This window comes from Amphibalanus amphitrite, unplaced genomic scaffold (assembly GCF_019059575.1).
Source record: "Amphibalanus amphitrite isolate SeventyFive unplaced genomic scaffold, NRLGWU_Aamphi_draft 001105F_arrow, whole genome shotgun sequence".
NCBI lineage: Eukaryota > Metazoa > Arthropoda > Thecostraca > Balanomorpha > Balanidae > Amphibalanus > Amphibalanus amphitrite.
Genome location: NW_024882599.1, coordinates 146,996 through 170,358, shown reverse-complemented (window position 1 = coordinate 170,358; position 23,363 = coordinate 146,996). Strand labels below are relative to the sequence as shown.

At 56.6% G+C, this 23,363-nt stretch overlaps 1 protein-coding gene across 1 annotated transcript in view; it reads left to right on the top strand.

Moving 5' to 3' along the window:
- Window positions 1-23,363, top strand: part of LOC122370169 (aryl hydrocarbon receptor-like) — an 85,486-nt gene that overhangs the window by 21,127 nt on the left and 40,996 nt on the right. The window contains exon 2 of the mRNA XM_043345531.1: window positions 6,834-7,024. Coding sequence (XP_043201466.1) covers window positions 6,834-7,024 — 191 coding nt within the window. The remainder of the gene's footprint in view (window positions 1-6,833; window positions 7,025-23,363) is intronic.

The following is a 23,363-nucleotide window of genomic DNA, read 5'->3' as shown; positions in this document are numbered from 1 at the left end:
GCCGTCATCACTCCTCGCAAATTAAATCATTTTACCTGAGCGTGTTTAGATAGCGTTAATAGCTTTAGCCCCGATATTGTCCACTGATAGCGGTCAGATTTTTCTACTCGTTTTTTTTTATTATCAGTGCCTACACCGTCTAAATCCGTAGCAAGTCCTTATTCGCCCTCCGAGACCTTCTCTGGTGGTGGACCGTCACTTCGCGTGACCTGAGCCCACATGGAGAAGGTCCGAGCTCAGAGCCCCAGCGCACCGTACTGAATCACCACGTAACCACCGATTTAACGTCGATTCCGACGCAGCGCGGCGGCGGCGGAAACGGCGCAACGACGCGCCGTAATTCGTCGAGCTCGACGCGGCGTCCGGCGGGCGCGGCGCCGGTGCCGACCCGTCGTTATTTACCGTTGATCGTCTACGGCGCTAATTTCATTCTGGGGCACGTAGTGGGTAATTGTCCACTTGCATGCCCGCGGGTGTTTTATTTGGGCGAATTTCGGTGACTGCCGCCGACAATTATTTACTGTCGCCCCTGAGCGGCGACGTTTGAGCCGGGGCGGCGCGGGGCGGAGCGCCGCCGCCGTCTAAAGGCCCACATTACACCGCGGCATGAATTTGGCGTACGACGTCGTTCAGGGCGGACGGCGGCGGCGGCGGTGGCGGCGCGCATGTGTTGGCTGCGGCGAACGGCGCGGCCGGCTATACGCGCCCGGCTGGGAACTGCCCCGTGGCGTGCCGCGCACCCATGAGCGGGCGACTATGGGCCGCGATAGTCGCCGGCTGGCTACTGTTCACCGCCCCGGCGAGCCGAGGAAATAGCTCTCCGGACGGGTAAACGATGCTGAACGGGCAGTGATTGCCTGAATTCACTGTTAGCGGACCCGTTAATAAGCGTTGTAAGTAAGCCTGTTAGGGTAAGCAGAAGCAGCGAGCAGTGGGGGAATTCACAAAGAGCGCAACGAAAATCGAAAGTGTGCCGCCTGGGTTACTATTGTGGGCTAATGTCGGTGCCATTGGCCGCGCTGCCGGTGTGGGTAGTTGGCCATCGGCCGGTGCATATTTGACGCCCCTTGACATGCAAGGTCGTTGTACGTGTAATTAAGCGACTCGACTGAAGAAGCTGAGAAATTGTCTGCGGCACGCACATCGGTTGAGGGCGATAGAAGCTCGATGGATCGGTACTATAAGTGGCAAAATGAGTCACTTTAATAGCGCGGAAACATATGGACTCGACTTAGCTCGCTATCAGCGTAACAAATATTGACACAAAAACGTAAGTTAAAAAATGATATTTCAAAGCAGAAATAATTTATTACATTAAAGCTGGAAAGGGTCATCATCGGTCAGATCGTTTCATAAGTGTTTAATTGAAGCAGGAATCACCAAACCCACCCTCTATGTGATCCATTAGTCCCACGTCAGCCCACCATGTCATCTGAGTGGTGACTCGGAGACGAGTGTCGCCAGCCAGCTGACGGGTCACCGCCGAGACTCATCTGATGGTCATCTTGATGAGTCGGTGGCAGCTGCGGCGGCGGCGGCGGCGGCGGCGGGAGAGGGGCGGGAGAGGGGCGGTGGGAGAGAGGACGAGAGATACGGGGAGGAGGGAGCGGAGGAAGGCGAGAGAGGCGGCGGAGAGCGGGGGCGGAGGGCGGGGGCGGAGGGCGGTCAGCTCCGCTACGCCCCTCATCCATCGTGCGTCGACGTCTTCATCTCATCAGGCGCTCGGCGCGAGGTGGCCCGACCGCAATTATTTTCCCATTGTCATTCTGAGAGCCGGGTGGACCGGGATCGTGGCTCGCGCTGTCCAACGCCTCTGGGTCTAATCTGGTCGTCTGTGGTCTGGTCTGGCTCTGGTTTGGGTCTGGTTTTAGTCTAGTACGGGTCTCATCATGCATTGCAAATGTACACCTTGAACAATCCATCTGTTGTGCGTATTGGGTCGAAGAAGATCATTCAGCTCATTTCACTTCGACCATTACATGTAACTCGCTCTTCATGCTCCTTATATTTCCATTCTCTCCCACCCCCGCCTTCTCCCGTCTCGCCACTCGCTCTATCCTATGAGTGTTTACTAATGACCGGCCGATCGCCATCTCCGCCCGGCGGCCGGCCCGGGGCGTGTTTATGTGTGAGCGGCCGCGCCGCTTTCGCGCCCCGCTGTCACTGAGGGTAAACAGCTGATCACCGGTCAGGATCGGTGATGGATAGGCCTTTAGTCGCCTCTTGTCCACCCCTGTGGACAATCATTGGGGATAGATAGCGCCGGGGTGAGATCGTCGCCTAGTGGGAAGGATGGGAGCACGGGCTGCCGAGACATGAATCGCTAGACGACTTATTTGTTCGATACTTGCTCGTGAAGGACAATAATGCATCGTCGAGATACAGAAAACGCATAAAGGTTCGAGCAAACATCAGTATTCAGCAATTCACTTTCATCCGTGCATGATCTCACTACAAGTGACCAGCCAATCACATTTGCAACAGCGAACGTCCATACTCCGTCGGGGGCGGTGGAGTGGCTGTGGGGTTGTGTGCTTGAACGAGCGGGGTGGACCTTGGTCGTACGTGTCCGCTCCTTCCATTCATGCTGCCGACGAGCCTGTTGGAGAATCGTGACCGGCGGGCGGCGCGTGCGGCCGGGGCGCGTGAGGGCACGTGATCGGCCCACGTGGTCTGTGACGTGATTGCGTGAGAAAAGCACGTGCCGTACGACGGCCTAGCCGCACGTGACACTGACCACGAGCGGTGCCCGGTGAACGGCACGATCGGGGAAACGCCGGCAGCCTGCCCGGAAAATCGCCACCGACGTTTTTACTGAGACACTGATTGATTGATAAATGATGCATGAGTGGTTTACTTTTGGACGACACCGGAATGTGGCGGCCTCGCGTGCGTCCCTGATGGATCACTGGCGAACGGCCTCGTGGAAAAATCACAGCCCTCATAATATTGATTTAATGAGTTCGATTTATCATGTACCGCTGTCTCATGGTCAAATAACACCACGATAACACGTTTTCCTGATCATGCGATGAGGATATGGCTTATTTCGTTTGAAAAATGTGTAACTGTGATAAAATGGCCGGACAAACTGTGTCATCCTGCGACAGGACGGGGCCTACTTCAAATGGATAAGGGAGGACGTATGAACGAAGCGTCTTTTTTAAGGCCGCATCTACTCCTAAAGGACTGCCATCTTTTCAACTGACATCCAACAGATGAATGACATCCAAGCCGCGCAGAATGGCGTTCACTTGAACAATCCGTCAGCCCGCCACGACCAATCACCTGCGGGCGTTTCCGCTGACAGCCACAAACCACAACTATCCGCAGAACTAAAAACGGCCGGCCAGCCCCACTTATACCCCGGGCAATGACACAGGCTCTGGTCGGCCAGGGCCACTTTTTCACCGACTTCAGCACCGATCATCACCCGGTTCTGATTGTCGGTGACTCGGATTCGCTCAGCTGTTATCACGGACTGTGGCTCCCGTGTTTGCGTTTTTGCCCCAACTCCCAGCTTCCCAAATTGGTCGTAAAGGTATGTCGGACTCACTAGAAACATCCGGTTGGTCGGAGCCCAATCAGCGTCTCGCTGAGGCCGAAACAGTCACTCTGCCCTCTCACTTCCTCGTTTTGAGCTCATCGATGCGGGATCTGAACTCGATAGTATTCCGCTGTTCCACTGAATGCAGGTGCAGGCTGTTCGCGCCCCTGCTCGGCTGCCAGCCTCAGTCAGCGCGACTGTTACCCCGCAGCTCGATCGTTTCTCGGTAGACCTATTGATGGTGCTGCTGCAGCCTGGTTTCCGCGCCGATGCTGCCCGCATCGCGGTGAACCTCAGAGCCCAGAGGCGAGCTCAGCGTAGTGAATATTTACGCGATACAAAAATCGTGCTCTTTTTGCCATGACGACTATTAAGCTTGGCGAGGACGAAGCAATGTTTTCATTGAAACTAAGCGAAAGGACGATTTCTATCGCACCTTTTTCGCTCACAATCCAAGCACCCGAACCTCCCACCCCTAGCGGCGCCTCTGCCACCAATGTCATCCGCGGCGGCCGGCTACGGTTTATGTTGGAAATGTCCTTAGAGGTCTCATTGCAGACAGTAATTGCGGCGGTAATGACGCGGAATTAGTGTAGTTCGGCCGGCGGTGGGCGGCCGTGAGGGTCGGGCGCCGCGGACTGCCCACCACGCGCGGGAACCCACCACCTGAGCACGTGGTCACACGTGGCTACGCGTGGTCACGTGGCGCCGCCACGGTGGTGAGCGTGGTGACTATCACGGGCTTTGTTTGGGCTAGATGCCCCCGGCTGGGTGAAACAAAAGAAAGGATCAAAAGAACAACAGGGAATGATATGATTGTTTTTACGCTGCCTGGTCAGAATCATGTCTCAAACCGTTCTTTTTATTTACCGTCTCCGTCCAGCCCCCTGGATCTTCCACTCAGCGCCCTGCCGATAGCGATCGCTAGCTCTATCGCCCCTCATTGAACGCCTTCCGTGGCCTGCCAGCCAGCCAGTCAGCCTCACTGACCGCCGGGCGACCGGCCTACCTGGTCTTCCTGCCCCTGGCGTGGGTTAATTGGCCGGCTCCTGCCCATCTGCCCCCGCCAGAGATAAACAGGGGCAGGTGTGTTGGGTGACAGCGCCGTGGGGGGACAAACGCGCCACCAAATGGCCGACGATCACAGCCGCCGCTCCCCTCATCAGCCCCCTCGACTCCCCATTGGGACGACACTGCGGTGGGTTCTGCTAGTGATGAGAAGTGATGAGCATCGCTAAAAATCGCCGAGAATTAGTGGTAGTGGTAACAGTTCATCAAAAATGCTTCGAATAGTTAATCGAATAAACACCGTCTAAAGACAGAACGGACTTCCCTATCGACTTCCACGTCTCCCCGTCATTTCACCCCTCCCATTATCCCCTCAGATACCGACATCGCCATCCATCCGAACCTCCGGTGACCAGACTGCTGCCGGGGGAGGGAGTGTATCCCAGTAGCTGATTAAGCCCGGCTCGACCTCAGTCTCTGCTGATTAAATTAGCGTCCGACGCGCCGAGAGAGCGTCACCACCGCCGCCGCCGCCGCCGCCGGCCGCCGGACCAACGAATAATTTATGACGTCGGATCGATAGCACACCGGCCACCTGGCCCGATGACGATGACGTCATCAAGGGCTATGTGACGTCATCTGAGGGAGGAGCTGGCAGAGGGTCGGCTGGCCAGGCTTGGTCAGGTCAAAGTGTAAGATCGGTGGTGATCCAGTGATCCTGAGATCTATCTACCACTTCACCGCCTACCTCAATTAAATACCGCCCAACATCCTCCGCCCGCCATCCTAAGCGAGCCGCTGCCTTTGTCCGCGTGTCAGCGGTGGCAGGTCCGCTCTGTTGCAGGATTGCATTGCAGTAGGTCCGGTAATTGTGCGGTGAGTCACATAAGCTCGCCACTCCTTCATACAACTGAGGTGGCGCGGTGCAATGAGTGACACCTCCATCGCCACTCAATGTGGGGAGCTGCTTAGGTGTAGTGCCCCTGAGGAGATGTTTGGAAACATCTGAGCTGCTACAAACGCCTCCTCCTAAGCCCATCGTCCTTCATTTCAAACTGAACTGGGGCGACTTGTGAGTTTGGACACCGCACCTCTCCCCCCCCTCCGCCCCTGCTCTCCCCTCGGCGGCACCCCTCCGCTCGGACCCCCGACCGGTCGGCATTTAACCTCTGACCACCGGAACCGCTGGCGGCATTTATCTCGGTAATCGCTCCGTGTTGGGACAGGCGGCACAATGCTGCCGACGGGGCGCCCCGATAATGGGCGCCGGCTGCTCTCCGAGGGATGCTCGCTCCGGGAGAACGGGGGCACCGCGGCAGTCCCGGACTCCTCGGACGCTGTCGATGCTCTGGGTCTGCCGGGTTGAATGTTGGTCACTCACTAGCGGATGCTCTGGGGAAGATGTGGCTTTGGGCCCTTGTGAAGACCGCCAAACGCTTGAAAGATCTTCTTCAGATGTCTGTAGGCATATAACTAGGCGGGTTGAGTCATCTGAGGATGCCTGCCCGGGTGTATGAAATGGCTAATCATGAAGGACGTTGTTGAGGATTGGATTAAATGAGGACGTAGCATTACAATATCCGCACAGAACAAAATTATTGTTTTTATCAGCAAAATAAAGCTTTTCGAGAGCTTTTTATCTCCGCCTATGGGCGTTCACCACAAGCTGGGAGCATGTGATTGCTCGTGTCGGCGGCGAGTGGTAGTGGTGAGCGCCGCATTTGTCCCCCTGCGGCAGCGCCCAGGGCGCCCCCGGAGGTAATGGACCGCGGATAGACAGTCAATTGTTTCAATGGTCGTGTCCAGGGGCGGATGTGAGGGGAACTGTGACGACACCATGACGAGACCCCCGCACGTGTGGGAGGGGGGTAGAGGGAGACTGATGGGGAACATGAGATGGTGTACGAAATGAGAGAGCTGTCTGCTGTTCGGTGTGATTGTTAACTGATAAGTGATTGTTAGCGCATTGTCTGTATCTGTACAGGCAAGAACGTTCGACCGTCGACATTCACACCAAGTTTTTAGGCTTCCGTTGCAAAGGAAACCAGCCATCACAGTCACGCGGACCTGAGTTAGCTAAAAGCCGACCTGTACCACCACCGTCCGGCGTGGCGGCCCTTCGTACGCGCTCGGGCGCTAACGACCTCGGGGCGTCAATAGTCCCGTGTCCGACCGCGCCGGCGGCGAGAATTATTCATAGCTCCCTACTTACCCCGACCCGGGATGCCCCCTTAGTGTGCGACTCGACTTTGACCACGGCCTGCCGTTCTGCCCACAGCCTGAAGCCGCAGCCTGCCGACTCGAACGCCAAGAGCAACCCGAGCAAGCGGCACCGGCTGCGCCTGAACGCCGAGCTGGACACGCTGGCCAGCCTGCTGCCCTACGAGCAGAACATCCTCTCCAAGCTGGACCGGCTGTCCATCCTAAGACTGGCCGTCGCCTACCTGCGCACCAAGAGCTACTTCCAAGGTCAGTCAGGGTCAGGGTCGAGGGGGGGTCGGAAGGCTCGTCTTCCGGTTGAGAATCGTGCGGTTTTGGTGAGGAGCTGTGGTTAGCTTGATGCGAGGTCTGGCGATGCACACTCACTGCACAGTGCAGAGGTTGAGAAGTGGTAGACATGATCCTTCATGCCCGTGTGAGACAGCGGAATGGAACGGAAAGCAATTGTGAAAGCTGTCAGACTTACCTGATGGCGACATTTTTATTCGATGCAAATCAAAATTGTGGCTAAGTTCTTATGGTCCCAAAAGGTGCACCCACAAATCTTATAGGTTTCGGAAGCTGTGAATCCAACTTTTGGTCACATTATAAGATGTGGCGCTTCCACGATCCGCTCCACCGACCTCTTTTTGAAAGGATCATGTTGTGATCAGGTGTTTGTCATGTACCCGACGTAAAGAACTAGCCACACAATCTAAGAGGTTGCGATGGCTAAGATAATCTGTCACATTTTCCTGTTCCTAATGATTGATTCGTGGAGCTCTTTCTATCTAACAAGTCTCAGATGACAGCATCAAAAGCCAAGATGAAATGGATTCGGATTTTCTTCGGTTTTAAGTACCCCCGAGGTCGTATACTCATCCATTTATAAATGCATTCCGCGTTACGTCATTCCTCTGATGACGCAGAATAGGTGCCGAAGTCACGTGACTTGGGGTTACTTCTCCCAAATGCTTATCTTCAACTGAAGCCCGATATTATCGAACACGGTAATAGCAGAGAAGGATCACGGACATGGAATCAGTGGCCTTGCCAGTCGGGGAGGCTCCATTATGATTGGTTGATTGATAGGTGTGATGCATTGCAGATTGACATGCACGAACAGCCGGACTTTGACCGGCTGACCTTGCTAAATTTAGCAGGTGGATACCGCTCGGTAGAGATAAACATAACTCAGATTCATGAGCAGCTTTATTGGGGAAGATCGTCATTCTTTGGCTTATCAACCAAGTCTTCGAAGCGTTTCATTCACGGCAATGGCGTACACATTAGGGCAGCAGTTCACGCTCCGGGAAATTCTGCTACCTAACCCTGCCATCATCCTTGTCAGAATGACTTTAAATAGTCCGAAAGGGAGTACCCGACATCACCGTTTGGACTACAACTCCGTCCCCCGCGGCTTGGTCCCGCTTTGTGACGCGATGGGAGCCAGCACAGCGCCTCGGACGTGGGAGGCGAGGGCGGCGCCGGGCGCGCCACAACTGTCTCCACCAGGGCGCGGCGCGTTTGTACCCGCTGCGCCGCCCTCGTCATGTCAACTGGCCGAATTAGGCCTGATCAAGCCAAGTGTTGGTGGAGGATTTGGCCGACATCAGACGGGCCGACGAGCTCTGATGGGCCGCCTCCTCGGCGTGGGGGTACGACAGGGAGGCTGAGCACGTGTCCCGTTGTCAAACGGATGTGGTCTGTATGGCGAGAACAATGGGTGCGGTGTCACAGGAGACAGGCTGTGTCAAAACAAACTAGAATATTAACAGGACCTCGGGATAGATAAAAAATGTCGCATGGAGAAAAAGAAGCACTGGAATGAATAGACACGCAACAAAAGTACCGACATGTATGCATAAGCGTAACACATCCAGCAGAAGACATTCTATGTGTCATTCTCTTCGTGTTTTCCCTGAGAGCATCGCAAAGGCAGAACGCCTCCCGCCGGGTTGGCGTTCCGTGGATAGCCGGTAGGACCAGGGGCACAGCGCGCTCACCGCTCATCCAGCGGGGCCACCACAAACCGTCGACCGAAACGGCGACCAATACTCATCATCATCGGCACAAAAAGTCCGTGGCCGCGGCCTCGCGCCCGGCGCCGACCCGCCGCTCCGGCGACCGGACCGATCTTTATGGGGCGCCGGGACCTCCGAGAGGCGTAATTGCGGATGGGCTTGCCGTGGTGTTTTTGTGACCTCCAGAATGGTTCAGTGGTGGCAGGGACACTGACGCTGAATCAGAGGCGTTGACCCTGGTTTGAGTGGTATGAGTTCCAGGGGCGTGAAGTTGTTTACTGAATTAGAGGAAGAAGCGGCATTCGGTTGATTGGCTTGAGCTATGGTGAGAGAGTATGTCTCTAAGACAAGTGGCAAGGGATTTCTGAAAATATGAGGATCTACTGCAATCCCGCTGTTGCTCTCCGGTCTGCCCATCATCAGCACAGGAGCCGATCTCGCACGAACGATCTGCTTGGTTCTTCGGTTGGCCAACTACACACCACTATGGCTTCCAGTAAGCCCACAAACTGATTCCCGCCCCAAACTGCGAGCGACAGTTCGAGAAGCCCGTCTGACCACAAGGAGTGCGCAGGTTTCGAATGAGGTCCGAGCAGCTCGCGCCACCCACGCAGTGGAGTACCGGCTTCAGACACAGCTCGCGACTGGAGCGTGAGAGGGCAAGTCAAAAACCCGACGCCGCTATCTTTACGGCTCGCTGGGCGTCGACGCGCTAAGAACCGGAAGCGATGACAGTTCAAGTTGTAGTTAGTTGTCTTGACAGGATTTGCGGCTGCTGGATATTCCGACATTCTACCGGGCTCCGGTTGGCCCAAGGCTGGTTTATCATAGGTGGCTACATGGAACGGGCCCTCTTCCTCCACCGTTCACGCCAACATCTCTGCGAAATGTGCTGCCGATCCGAAAGAAGAATTAGGACATACTTGCTCCCAATATGGTACAATGGAGCCAGACTCACACGATCACCAAGTACGGTCCCTTGTCGTGGTCACTCACATCATCCTACCGCATTTGCATAGCAGACTTGACTTGGGGATATGTCTCAGCTGCTCGTCGCCCCGCCCTGCTCTGTTCCAGTCCCGCCTTGCTCCGCATGTCTCTCCGCAGGTCTCTCCGCAGTTCTCTCCGCAGGTCTCTCCACAGGCCTCTCCGTAGGTCTCCCCCGATCCGGAGAGATCCTGAGAGCGGTCCGGCCGGGACACGACCCGCGCCCGGTCCTCGATCCTATCACCGACACCCTGAGACCGATCACCGGCCCGGCGCGACGAGCGGACACCCGAGCCCCGCGTATTAGCCCGCCTATCGAAATATTATTATTGTGGCCAACTCTAATGGCGCCCGACGATCTGATGGCGATGATTAATGAGGACCCTCTTATGAATGGAATACCGCGCAATCGGACGGTATCGAACTTCCGTTTTTATAACGATACGCAGACCGTCGGTGATACGAGAGAGCTCATTAACGGTCAGCTGTGGATTGATACGGATGCGAGGGTCCTGAGTGGCTCCTGGTGAGCTCGAAGTGTTCACTAAGAGCAGGTCGTGTCTGAGACGCGTTCTCACGGGAGGCGAGAGTAGATCCGTCCAAATGAAGAAGATTGCTGGATGAGCCAGCTTTTACAAAGCAGTGGAGATTCAGATGAGCATTGAAGCCAGTGGCGCTATTTGATGGTGAAGCTGCAGTTTTAGTGGAACTGCGCTTCATTACAATTGTGGATGCCGTTCACGTGTGCTCGTGTTCGGTAGACTTGCGACGGTAGCAAGGATACAATGAGCTTGACTTTTGAAACGAACTGCATTTGCGCTTTGGACAATTAGCACGGCTGTTGTCTCAGGCAGCCTGTAATTAAAACCTAGTAGATAATGTGCAGCCAACCTGCACCCTCACCTAAATCATCTCAATTATGAGAATGAACTCCTAATCACCACCAAATTATGTTTCCTATTTTGATTACATGCACAGGGGCGTGCCAGAACCGTAGTTTTGGAGAGAGGCCCACCAAAATTTAACGACTCTGTGGCGGGAGGTTTCTCATTAACCTCACTAGAGATCGTACTCAGGACATCAAAGCTTACAGAGGTGCACATCCATGTTCTGTCTTCTCTGAAAGCAATGGTTTCATCCGATAGGCACGCCCATTCCAATGCTTCCCCAGTCGACAGGACAGACAGCGGCCGCCGTGTCCATCCACTGCTCGGTGTCCGGTAAACCAGTGTCGCTGGCTGGTCATTCCTCACCCTCTCAATGGGCAGACGGAGGGCGGTTATCAATGACCCCGGCACTGAATGGGCCGACAGGAGGCCGACGGAGCGTCATTAGGGCTCGTGATTCATTACACCCCCGGCGCAGGGGAGCGCGGCGACGCGGGCACGAGCCGCGCACCTCCGCGCCGCTTTGAAGAGCCGACAGCAGCGGATGGTGTGCGCTGCCGTCCGCGCGCGCAGGCTGGCACCGCGACCTGAGAGACCCCGCGGCGACGCCCGAGGAGGTGGAATGTGGCGAGTCGTGTCGAGGATGGGTGGGTGGTCAATGTGGTCGCACTCACGGCGCGGCCGGCACATTTCCCCACATTGGCCTATGGAGTGTGCGTTCATTATTCAGACCAGCGGCGTACCCGGCGGCGACCGCGGCCGGTCGGCCAGCCGCGGTCACCAGGTGGGCTAGGTCACGTGGTGGGGTACCCCTGAAACAGATGGGCACTAGACCAGGTCACGTGATAAGGCGCGCAGCCCGGCTGATCAGCATGGTGGACCGATTGGCGGTCGATAGCCACAGCAGGTGAGCCGGAGGCACTGACCTGGGTCACTGTGAATGACCCCAGCGAGCACGCAGGCAGAGCCGGCTCTGTTCGCTGAGGATATTGCGAAGGTCGACATGGTCAACAGATTCAGGGGCTTGAATTTGGTCATTGGTGGAAAACTCAATGTCTTGGGAACAGTCCAGACTGGCTACGGCTTTCTTGTCTTTGGTTTCCTGCCATGACGAATGCAAGTGTGGGAGGAATAAAGACAGCTAAAAAGACAGGACATTATCAACGCTGTGCTCTATTACTTAGCGCACAATTCAGCCCCCGCCGGTCTCCACTACTCAGCTTCAGAACAACGACAGGCTAATTCACACGGCGCGTCACCTCATCCCAGCGTACTACCTCATTACAGCGAGCACACCTATTTCCCCTCCGCATCCATCGATCTGCCGGCGCCCCGGCTCGGCCGTGCCAGCTGCGACCCTGCAACAGCCCTGCAGGTGACGAGCCGACGACCGGCCCTCCCCTCCCCCACCGCAGCCCGTCCTGCGTCGGCCTGAGTCCGTCGGCCATCCCGCCGCTTCCTGCGCCGTCGCTCGTCGTCTGTGCGCCGCCCAGCGCCGCCAAATGAGAGAGCGCGCCACAGCGGCCCTGTGCGCGCATCCTCTTGTGCCGTGGGCTGACGGATCGATGCAATTTCCGGCCGGCAGATGGGCGGAAGTGGCCGTGTTGCAGCCCGGTAATGCTCGGCCAGCCCGCTTCCGGTCCGAGAGCGAGAGAGGAGAGAGAGAGAGAGAGAGAGAGAGAGAGGGATGAAGAGAGAGGATGAGAGAGAATGAGAGATAACAGAAGGAGAGGGAAGACGGAGCAATTGAGAATATGACAGACGGACCGCGGACGACAAAATAGACAGAAACTGCATTTTTTCATAAACTGCGGAGACATTGTATTACAAACGGTTGCCAAAAAAAAAAAACAGCAAACATCATGCCTAATCCACGTCTTTTAAGCATAAGAAAGCACCTCTGGACTTGGTAACAAAGCTGCCTAGCCACAAAGTTCCATCAGGCGCTCTGGCAGAGAGACAGACAGCTGCACCGTTTCCATTTCCTCCCTGGGAGCCCTGCTTGTCGCCGCTGGCAGAGTGTTTCCGTGGCGGGCCGGAGCCACCCTTCTAGGCCGGCCCGGCACCTGCCCCGGTCATGCAATGGTGAGCGGCGCCAGGGCACGGGCCGCAGCACGCCCGACCAGCCCGTTTTCCCCTGTCGAGGAAAGAGGAAAACAGCGTCACAGCCTTGCCAGAACGGCGCGCGGTAAAAATGGCGCGGCACAACCGCTCTGTGTTCGTTAGTGGCGCGAGCCGCTCGCGAGCCGGTCTCGCGCGCTAAACCAGTCCCCGAATGGACGTATGAGGTGGTGATTTTCGGCTACATTTTGCCAAAGTCACTCGTCAACGACTGTAAGAGACGTTGCTCGTTAGTGCTGACTCTTGGACGAGCTGTCCAGTTGAAGACGTCCCTTTCTGGGTTGTACGATATGCTAGAAGCTGCTGTAGTTCCAACGGTAGCAGAAACGACGCAGATCCGCAGCTGGACCCCACGTCAGCATCGACGCAGAGGCGCTCGTCGGCAACGGCGCGCCACGAGCGACTCCGGCCCGTTCGATCGACTGAAATGGGCCCGGCTTTTAGCAGATCTGATTCCGGCAGCGTCTGTTGTCTGGCGTCGCCATGGTGACGGGAATTGGGCGCTTTTTCTTCGGCTGATCCCGGATTGCCGCCGACTGGAAGGCGTAGTTCGGTGTCGTCGCCGGCGCTGGCCCTCCCTGGGGGTCGGTCGGATAATAGGGAAATGTCCTCCACTCCGCCGCCGTAATGAGGTCGGTCGCTATCGTCCGATGATCTGGATTTGGAAACAATGTGCTGATTCCAATGAATTGGTGTTGGATGGCCGTCCATTCAGTGTACGTACGACTGCTTTGATCGCTGCATAAAATGTGTGCAGTTGATGATCAAAGGAAAAGTTGTAGCGATATTGCACGATGATACGCTGTAATTGTCGTACCGCGCCTGTGTCTTGCCATAGTTTCCTTCAGTTTAACATACTTCTGATCGTAATGTTTGAAAGCTTTCAATTAGCCTTCACCTAGTCTTTACGTCAGCCAGCCTGCCGTATGTAGATCGTTTGCTGGTTAGCGTAGTTTGATCGCAATTGCGCCGTACATATGTACAGTTAGTTCAAGTCCACCAGCCTGCCACAAATTTTGTTCCTACACTCCGCCGTACTCAAGCTTGTCCCAGTTTCTATGCCAGCCACTATATAGTTTCTACGTAAGTCAGTCGTAGTTTGTACGCTATCCTGCTGTTGTCTATTCGCCAAACCACCCTAGCTTCTACGCCAGCCTCCCATAGTTTCTACGCCCGCCCGCCGTGGTGCCGCCGCTGTGGCGGTATATGACCGACGATCCACCCCGGCCTGGTCTGCGTGATCGGTAGCGATGATGCGGGAACATCGGCTGCGGCCTTCGTGACCAGCACGCGAGCCACCCGGCACGCGCTTCGCATGGCCCACGAGACGGGCCCAGCTGGGTGCAGAACAACACCCTGCCGGTGAGAATTGAGACGGCAAAGGCAGAGTGAGAACGTTGGGATCACGAACTGTAAAAACTGCCGGGTAATGCAACTCCATGGTTGTGGTGAGAAAAGTGCAAATGAAGACAAGATGCACTGGAATACCTTGCGTTTTATTGCCGTGTTTATTTCGTTTGTGGTATTTATTCAGATTTGTGGTGTCGGCTAGCCGCAAGGCTCACGGGGAAGGACGTTTAACGAGGAATGACTAGAATACCATGAATTAGGTCACCACAATACAAAGCTGTAACTTTGCTGCCATCCAAACATGCATTTTCGCAATAGGCAATGAAACACGTATCTCTGTATCTAGAGTATGAGCATAATAGTCGTTTTACTAGGACACATGAAGCAAACAAATTGCAGTACCACAGCTCAATTTCAGGACGTGCCTGCCCGTTGTCCATTACGAACGGGTGAGCCCGGTACCGGCCTGTATAACCGCGGACACCCCGGTCCGGGCACAGCCTGTCTCTGTCGGAGCGTGAGGTCGCAAATCAACTGCAAACATTGCCCAGTGCGGGCTCATTACCGCGCCGTGCAGGGGACGCGAGGTGGAAAATTGTCGGCCGGCCGATAGGAAGGGTCGTCCGTTCGCTGGCTGACACTGACTGCCCACCGGTGTCAGTGGTGAGGGCGGAATGGGTTCATTTAGTGACCCGGGAACTGTGGACCACTGCGCCCGGAACCGTGAAATCATAACTAACACCGCCGGGAATGAGATTGTAAATGTTGTTATTCTTGTGGACAGTTGATGATGGGGCGTTGTTTGATCATCAGACCTACAGTAGGCCACTATATGCGTCTAAAGTATCACTATTGGCTGCCATTGAATGTTCAGCATTTTTTAATGCTGCTCACCACGGTGAGAATGTCATTGGCCGGATGAGCCAAAGGCATGGTATGCACTATGCAGTCAGCCAGCACCTCTTGCAGCTTTTCATATCAGCCACCACGCCTCTCGCCGTCGATATCATATCTCATTGTTTTATAATTTATCTCATGTTTGTGCGTGCCCGCCGCCCCGATTGCGCTGTCGTCCTGCCCTTGCTGCACACCCGCCGGTGCGGGTCGCGGCGCCGGTTACCCACTGTACTGGCGGCAGATGCGGCAGCGGCGGCGGCGGCGGCGGCGGCAGAGCCCCATTACCCGGCGTCCTGTGCAGTAATTGCGGAAAATAACAGGCTCGCCGGCCGAGCCCCCGGCGCCTGCACACTGGCCATTGCAAATCAAGAGGCTCACAATTTACGAGACTGGTTATTTCCATATTTGGACCGCTTTTGATGCCGCTTATGAACGTGCTTCAGTGTAAGAGCGAAAAGAAGTGGCGGTTGATGTGTGGTAGGCGCGTTATAAACTCCGCTACATTGGGATATCTTGTTGCTGGCGTAACTCGGGAGCAGTCATTGTCGCTGGAAATATCTCCCGCTACTCCGGCGCACCTTTGTAGAGCTCTGTCCGGCAGACGGTGGCTGGCCACGCCCGACCCGCGCCACCCCCGTGCCGGCGATACCTCGGCCCGTTTCTCCGGTGGACAAGCGGTCGATTTCTATGCATCCCACGTGTTTCCCCGGCCTCTGACCAGCCCCGGCGCGTAATTCGCGCCGGGTTAATTACAGGGTCCAGTTTGTAAATCAATACCGGCATCGGAGAACGGCGACCGTGCGCCAATTTCGTCACCGTTGGCCGATTGCGGCGCATCCAGCCGCGTGTTCTGGCGCGGCGGACGCGCGCGGAAGCGGCGCGCCGTGCGCACCCGCCATCCGGTCACTCGCGCGGGCTTTGCGTGCGCACGTGCGGCGCGTGGCGCGGCGGCGGCGTCCGCGGCGCGCCGCCGTAAGACCGGTAGTGGCCGCGCCTCGCGATGGCCCCATAGGCCCATTAGGCGGTGTTACGACTCGGCTGCATGCGAGAACGTTGATTTAGCCCTGACGCCATGCGGACGAGATGGAAACCCAACTGCCCAGGGCGCCACTAGATGGGGTTGGTGAGTTACGACCCCACGGAGGGCCGCGGGCGGCGAGGCCAAGCAGGATGCGCTGCAGACGCCTCGCCGCGGCGGTATTTCATGTGGCGTGTCGCGGCGCGGGAGACGTATGCGGCACTCCTAACATGGCGTTGCACCACCACTTGCCCACCGCCGCCAACATCGTTGCCACCATCACTTCCATTGCCACAGCCGCCGGACCATGGCGGTGCCACTGAGCGCCGATTGAGATGGACTGCGGCCGACCTCTGGACGCCGAACTCGCTGGGCTAAACGGTTCGAGGAGACGGCGCCAACCGTCGCATTAGTGTGGCATCCGTCGCCGCGGGCGCGGCCGTACGGCCTGCCCGGTTCGGCTTCTCACTGGGAGCCGCCGCCAACTGCAGCCTTCTCGGGAACCGGGGCGGCGCGGTGTCACCTGCAGCGCGGTGGCACCTCGTTTTCAGCGGGTCGCCGCACGTCAGCAGCGAACCCAGAGAAACAGGGATGTTGACGGAAACCGCAGGGCACACCTCAGCGGCTGGCGAAGGGTGCCTCGCTACACTGCGTGCAGTGGCACGTTATTGGGCAGCGTTGGTGCTGAGGATTCCACTGAAGTGGTGTGGGGTAGCGTTAGAGCCCATGGACTTCAACGGCAACGGCACATGGGTTGAATCTCCTTCGGTGACTGAATCGTACTCTTCCCGTAAAATATCGGTGTAGTGTTTGGCTGAACTGATGCACAACTAGCTATTAAATACGGCCCTACAGAATACACGTCTGCTTACGCGAAACGGACTTCAGGGTCTGTCGCACCGCACTGGGGCGTGGTCTCCTGCTGTATCACACTTAACGTCTTGTAACATCCACAAGCGTCCACAAGCGTCCACTAACGTCCACTAACGCTCGCTAACGTCCCCATTAATGTGTGGCGAGTGTGCGCCGGTGACCACGCCGACCGGACTCTGAGGGCAAGGAGTGGAACACGGCCGTGGGGTTTTCTCACCAGTAGCGGCGGCGGGTGGCAGCATAGTTCTCAGACGACGGGCCGTGGGCGTGGCAGCAGGCGCGCGCCGTCAGCGCAGGCGATGGGTGTGGAAGTGTAGGGGCCTTTGGTTCTTATTTCTGATAGCTTACACCGTTTGTTCAGCTTTGTCGCGATCACTCGAGCTGCTTTGCTACTTTATTCGATTCGTATGTTTTCAAGCAGCCGATCCAGGCCTGAGGCGTGACGGTCCCCCAGACTGGTGTGTCATGTATGTGGGTAAGCCACGCTGACCGCCCTGGCTCAACCTGGCTGACCCACCTGTTCCTCTGACCCGACCGCGTCCCGCCTCCGGCCGGCCCATCCCCGTCTGACCCGGCCGGTGCGCGGCGCCGCTCCCTGACCTGGCGGTGCGCGGCGGCGGCTTCTCTCACAGAGGCTCTTTGCAGCGCCGCCTGCCTCTCTGCAGAGCGGCGTCCGCGCGCCACCGATTATTATGCCAATTTATGGGTCAATAAAGTCTTCGCGGCCAACTACCCGTGTTGTGATGGACCCTGGCTCGGCGGCTGCGCTGCGCCCGGTATGCGGCCGGCGGCCAGCCACTGCCGCGGGACCCGGGTGGTGGTGGCCGGTCGGGCCGGGCGCCCCCCGTCTGCCGCCGTACATTTTTGCACGGTCGCTGCCGAATTCCGGCCCGCCATTAGTGTAATTGGCGTGACCCGGCTGCTCTCAGTGGCCTGCCTCGAGTGCGCCTGGTTCGTCCGAGCCCGCTCCGGTCTGGTGGGTCGTGTAAGAGCCATGCGCTGGGCTAACTGGCTTTTCCACTCTTGCAACTTGCTGGGACTCGCGTACGTCGCTTGAACTCTCCATATCGACTTTCGAAAATCCTTCCTATGTATAAAAACGTTAGGGATGCCTAAAAAGGTTAAACATCACTTCCCTGCGGTCTGCACGGCCGAGCCGCGCGCGCAGTGGCGACGCGGGAAAATCACCCGAAAAGCGCGCGCGCGGAGCGTGTCGCCGGCGGCGCGGCGCGGGAGCCGTCTGACAGCGGGGCCTCCGGGAGGCGGCGGCGTAACACGGTAGCGCCAGCCGAGACGGCGCCGCCAAACTGCCCACTGACATGCACGCTCGCGCCGCCAGCTGATTTAGAGAGGGGCGAGTGCACCACCCCGGGGCAGTCAGTCCGCGCCAGAGATCCGCGCGCGGCCACCGGCGGTGGACGCGCGACGACGGACAAAAGCGCGCGACGGACTCAGCGGGACGCGATAGGACGCGATGGACGCATCCACACCGACTAATGCGCCATTGTCCGGTGTGGAATCGTCACAGCTTATGACTTAATCGATTTATAATGACCCCGACGATAATTATTTCTATTTATCAGACTCGCTCGTAAAGTTTAATTCACTTTTTGTGACCGGGCTGCACGGCCGCGGTCGTTTTTGCACGGAGCAATCTGAATTCGGTTCCGCGGATGGCGGCAGCCGGTGCGTCCATTTGTTTCGGGGGCGTCCTCGCGGGTGCCGCCTCACCGCGTGCGAGCTTTATCAATATCCAGTGGCGGACCGCGGCGCACCGACCGGGCAGGGAAGTTGGGCCGCGCGCTGGACGGGGCCGAATTAGACGTGGGACCGAATTGGCGGTGCCCGTGCCCGGTAAACACGCCATTATCGGTCACCCCAGCGTCCCAGCTGGGCCGGTGGCGCAGAGGCGGGCCTCCCGCTAATTTGAGAGGTGAAAATCAGCAGTCTGTGGCGCACTGTGGGACATGCATGCCGCGCCCACATATTTTCGAGTGGGTGTCTTGGCCCGAGGTCCAGGTATGGGGCAGAAAACAGTGTCGTATTTGCTCGGATGGCTGACTCCAGACGTACTCAGATCCGTAAATAACTTAATTAAAGGCTGCACAAATATATAACGAAATTGTGCAGCGGCCTTCAGGTTCCCACCTCAACCACAATTTCAAGTCCAATTATGTTAGGCCGTCTGGCCTGCAATAACCCTACCACCTCGAACGCGACCGGAGGTGCTTCGTTTCGACCCTGGTTCTGTCCCCAACTCGTCAATGTCCCTAGTCTGGCCCTTCAAAGCCCGGTGCGCTTCTTGCATCGACTCCTTCCCCAGTTCAGTGACACCTTCCCGCCATTTCGCGGTCACCGTTGCACAACCACCGCCCGCAACTGCCCCCGCCGCGGCGCGTTACGGGGGAGCCTTCCACGCCCGTCACGGACCCGCCTCCGTGACACGGGGCGTAGCGCCGCCACAGGGGGTGACGGTCGCCACGGGGGAGTCTGTCAGCGCGCGCCCCAGGTGCCACCAGCTCAGCGGGCACCGGGCGCGGCACCGGGCGGGCACTGCTCGCGGTGCGGGGACAGACGGACGGCCGGCGCGGCGGTGGCGGCGGCGGCAAGCGGCCGAGCGGTAAAGCAGCCCATAACTTGTCGGTAAATCATCGCGCGCACCGGCTGATTACGGAGCTACTGTGATTCGCCGGCTGCTGTGTCATCGCGGTACAAACAGGCCGCTGTGCGGAGGCTCCCAGACCGCCTTCCGGCGGCGGATGAGCGCGCCGGTCGAGGGACGGCACGGGGCAGTGGGCAGACGACGGGCGGCGGACGAGGAGGCGGGGACGAGCCTGCAACGTTTCTGTTCGGGAGGGTTCGGGAGGACTTGGTTGAAGTGGATGTCAAGGTGTGTAAATCTCTTACCACTCTAAGAATGTGTCTGGTTGAAGCAGCTCCTGAGCCTTTCCGTGCGATGGACCACTTTACTTGCAATGGAGGCTTGCAGGATTTGGTTTCGCCTGGGCAAGACGTTTGATTGGGCAGTTTGCGGTGCATGGATGTCTTAGCGGCTGTAGATGTTTGAGTTGACGAGCCATTGAGGTTTTCCGTATGTCATGGAGCGTAATGTGGTTGTCGAGCCAGAATGCTGGGCGAAGCTGCTTAGGCATGAGTAAAGTGGGCAAAGTGGGAATATTGTGGTCTCTTCATGAATTGTCTTCGTGACTCTCAGCCAGACATGAATATCAGGCATGAAATTGACTGATACGTTGCGAGTCTTAGCAGTAACTGGGCTGAGATTTTCCGTGAAATGCTGAGCAGTGATGCTGAGCAAAGTATTAGCTTGACACAAGCTTGAGCCGAGGCTGTTCCTGCTCTTTGTCATCGTGGTCCTTGCCACATCTTTGCTCTTCATCCGATAAGAACAGGCCTCCCTCCACCGAACTTATGTTTTCCACTTCCTCCTGGTGCTCAGCTCGACCCAGTTGCCCTTCTCTCGAGCCGAGGTGTTGCTCCGCCGAGGTCGGGCCACTCCCGTCCACCCTGCGAGGTCAGTCGTGCTGCTCGGCCGGCGGTCGAGGAGCCGAGTCCGGCCGCCGCGCCGGCGGCCTCCAGTTCCCGGTACGCGCAGTGCGGTGGCCAAATTGGCGCCGACACTGCCGTCCCGGCATTAACGACGCCATGCAGTTTACAGGGCCCGTAATGACCGGTCGTCATAACCGCTCCTCGCCGCCGGTCTGCAGCCGCGCCGGGATGGCCGCGCCGCGGCGAGCAGCGGCGCGGCAGCGGCGCCGGCCGGCCCTGTTGTTAGCACAGGAGAGCTGATTTAGGACGGGCGGCCGGCCGCTCCCACGGCAACCGTCGCCTCCGATACGCCACGGCGGCCATTAGCTGGGTATGCGTAACCCGGGAGGCGGCGTGTGGCGCGCGGCGGCGATTGTGATTTAGTGGCGGCGATCACGGCGCAGCCTGCGGCGCTCTGCGGAACTTGGCAGCCGCTCCACCGACGCCCGCCGGGCACTCCCAAAGAATGTGCCCCGCGGCGCTGCCCGCCGCCTTTGTCCGCGCCCGGGTCGGTGCAAGGAGCAGGCGGACAATTTGCATTTTGCAGAGGGCGTTTTCCGAACTGGGGTTCGAGTGGGCCGAGGTATGTGAAATGCTTCGCTTTTGAAATTCAAACAAAGTCGTCTAGTGCAAGGAATTTGCGCCAAAAGCCATCGACAGTAAATTTTGTAGTGCAGAGTTAACCCTCGCACGACCAGGCCATTTCTCATAACACGAACGACCAGGGGGGGGCTGTTACGACCCCCCCCCCTGGCGTTTCGAAACGGAAGGTCGTAGAGCTTAGCGGAAAAAACCAACGGATTGCTCTCAACGAGATCTCGCGATTGGTGGTATATTTTTTGGTCCTAGGTCAACATTTGACCTACTTATGACCGGTCAAAGGTCAAATTTTCGGAAAAATCTAACTTTTTCAGATTTCCGCGCCGATTGCGGCAAAACGGTAAGAGATATCGACTTGAAACCTTCACTAACGTGATCCTTGATCAATTCTCTATCGTTTGGTGTGTATTTCGATGTCATAACTTTAAAAATGATGCGTTGGGAGCATCGGAAGTCTGCAAGGTCATTTGTCCATTGGGTCACGTCAGGCGTGTGACGTCACTGACCTGACCCTGACCCAAAATGAACTACAAGAAACAACCGACGTTGCCTGAAATGGATAGCAAATTCGAATTCAGGGCATCAAAATACCCCGAAATGGCATACAAGTGCAAGAAGTCATTACAGGTCAACCGAGGTCAATAACCTTACCTTGACCTTTAGTGACCTTCAAAATGTCAACGGACATTGTGCCAATGTCAAATCAGCCAGTTGTGATTCTATAAAACAATCCATCAGTGCGTCAGGTCAGTCGGCATTTATACCAATGTGAAGCAATCTCCAATTTAGCGTAAATCTGGCCGGAGGTTGTTCCCTTTATGACGTCATAACTCCGTGACCTGACATGACCTTGACAAAAAAAATACCAAAAGTTGCGCAAAGGATGCCCCAAAGGGTACTGAAAATTTGAGCAGGCTATCTGAAACGGTTCGGCGTGTAGCTAAGAAAAGCCTCGGGGGGGGGGGGGGTTGATACAACCCCCCCTAGGCGTTCTAGGGTTAAGATGAAAACAAACATAGCAGGTTTATAAAAGCTGTTCCGCCAATTTGAACTGTGCAATAGGCATCACTATCGTTTCTGCTGAAGTGAACTCCTAGGTATAATACCCGCACGAGTTGTAGGTAGGTATGATGCATCGTTAGTTGGAACTGCCAGTGAGTCGCTTCATCGGCTACTTGGTTAAATACAGGTCGCAAAACATTCTCACCCATTTCGACTCAACAATTGCTGGCGCCCAGACTCCCACCTCCCATAGGTGGAAATTCATTACTATTCATTCATTTTCTGTTTAACCGTTACTTAACAGCAACTAAAGTGACCATTATTTTAAAGGCCTTCATAAAAGTCTGAAGCATGTTGTTCAAAATGCACCTGTAAATATGCGACAAGTCTGATAGCAAAAAGTTACTTTTTTACGAAGTCATCCGAGGTTCCATTGGCACATCCCGCGGAAATGCATGTACGATTTGCAAGATCGGGCTACCAGATTTATGCCGCCAGAGCTTCATATTTTCTTCACATTCGTCGCAACTCGCACATCACACAAGGTAACATCAGTTGACAGCTCCCTCAGAAGCCAGTCGTATTCTGTGAAATATCGCCAGGATCGCGCAGTCATTTCGCATGTCGCTGACGCTTCATGCCGACCGCAATGCAAAGTGATTTGCGCGAAACGGCGCGCGGACACGCCATTTGGGAGGTGTGGTGCGGAGCGCACAGCCGCCCACTCCGCGGGCACGCACTGACGTGATGTGGGTCCCGCTAACGCGTCGTCATCGGGCCGCACTGTCATGGGGGCCGCGCCCGACCGAGAGCGGCCACAGGGGCGGCCGCAACCGCTCCACGCACCGCGCGAAATGGCACGGCGGCACGGAAATGTTTATTGCGAGAATAAATTTAGGTAATGGTAAATGTAGTTGCCCCGGAGTACGGATAATGTGCTAATGGGACGTGCGTATGATAAGGAGACCATGCTCAGATCTCTTTGACACGCAATGTATGGTAAGTGAGACTTTACGTTAGCTTCCGGCACAAGTAACTGTTTAAGCAGTTATAACTAGTTGCGATTTCTATAACAGAAGGAAATTCTTACTTATGATACTGCATCGATTAAGTGCCAATCAAACAGAAAAGAAACGTTATCATCCACATATGCAGGTCCCTAAATATCGGCACCTCCCCTCCCTAATCCCTACAGAGATGGTAAAGCCATGCCTCGCCGTTCTGTTTGTAAGCCACTGACAGGTTTGTGAGCCCCCGACCTCGGGCAGCCGGAGGCGGAGTCCGGGGTCGGCTGTTTGCTCCTC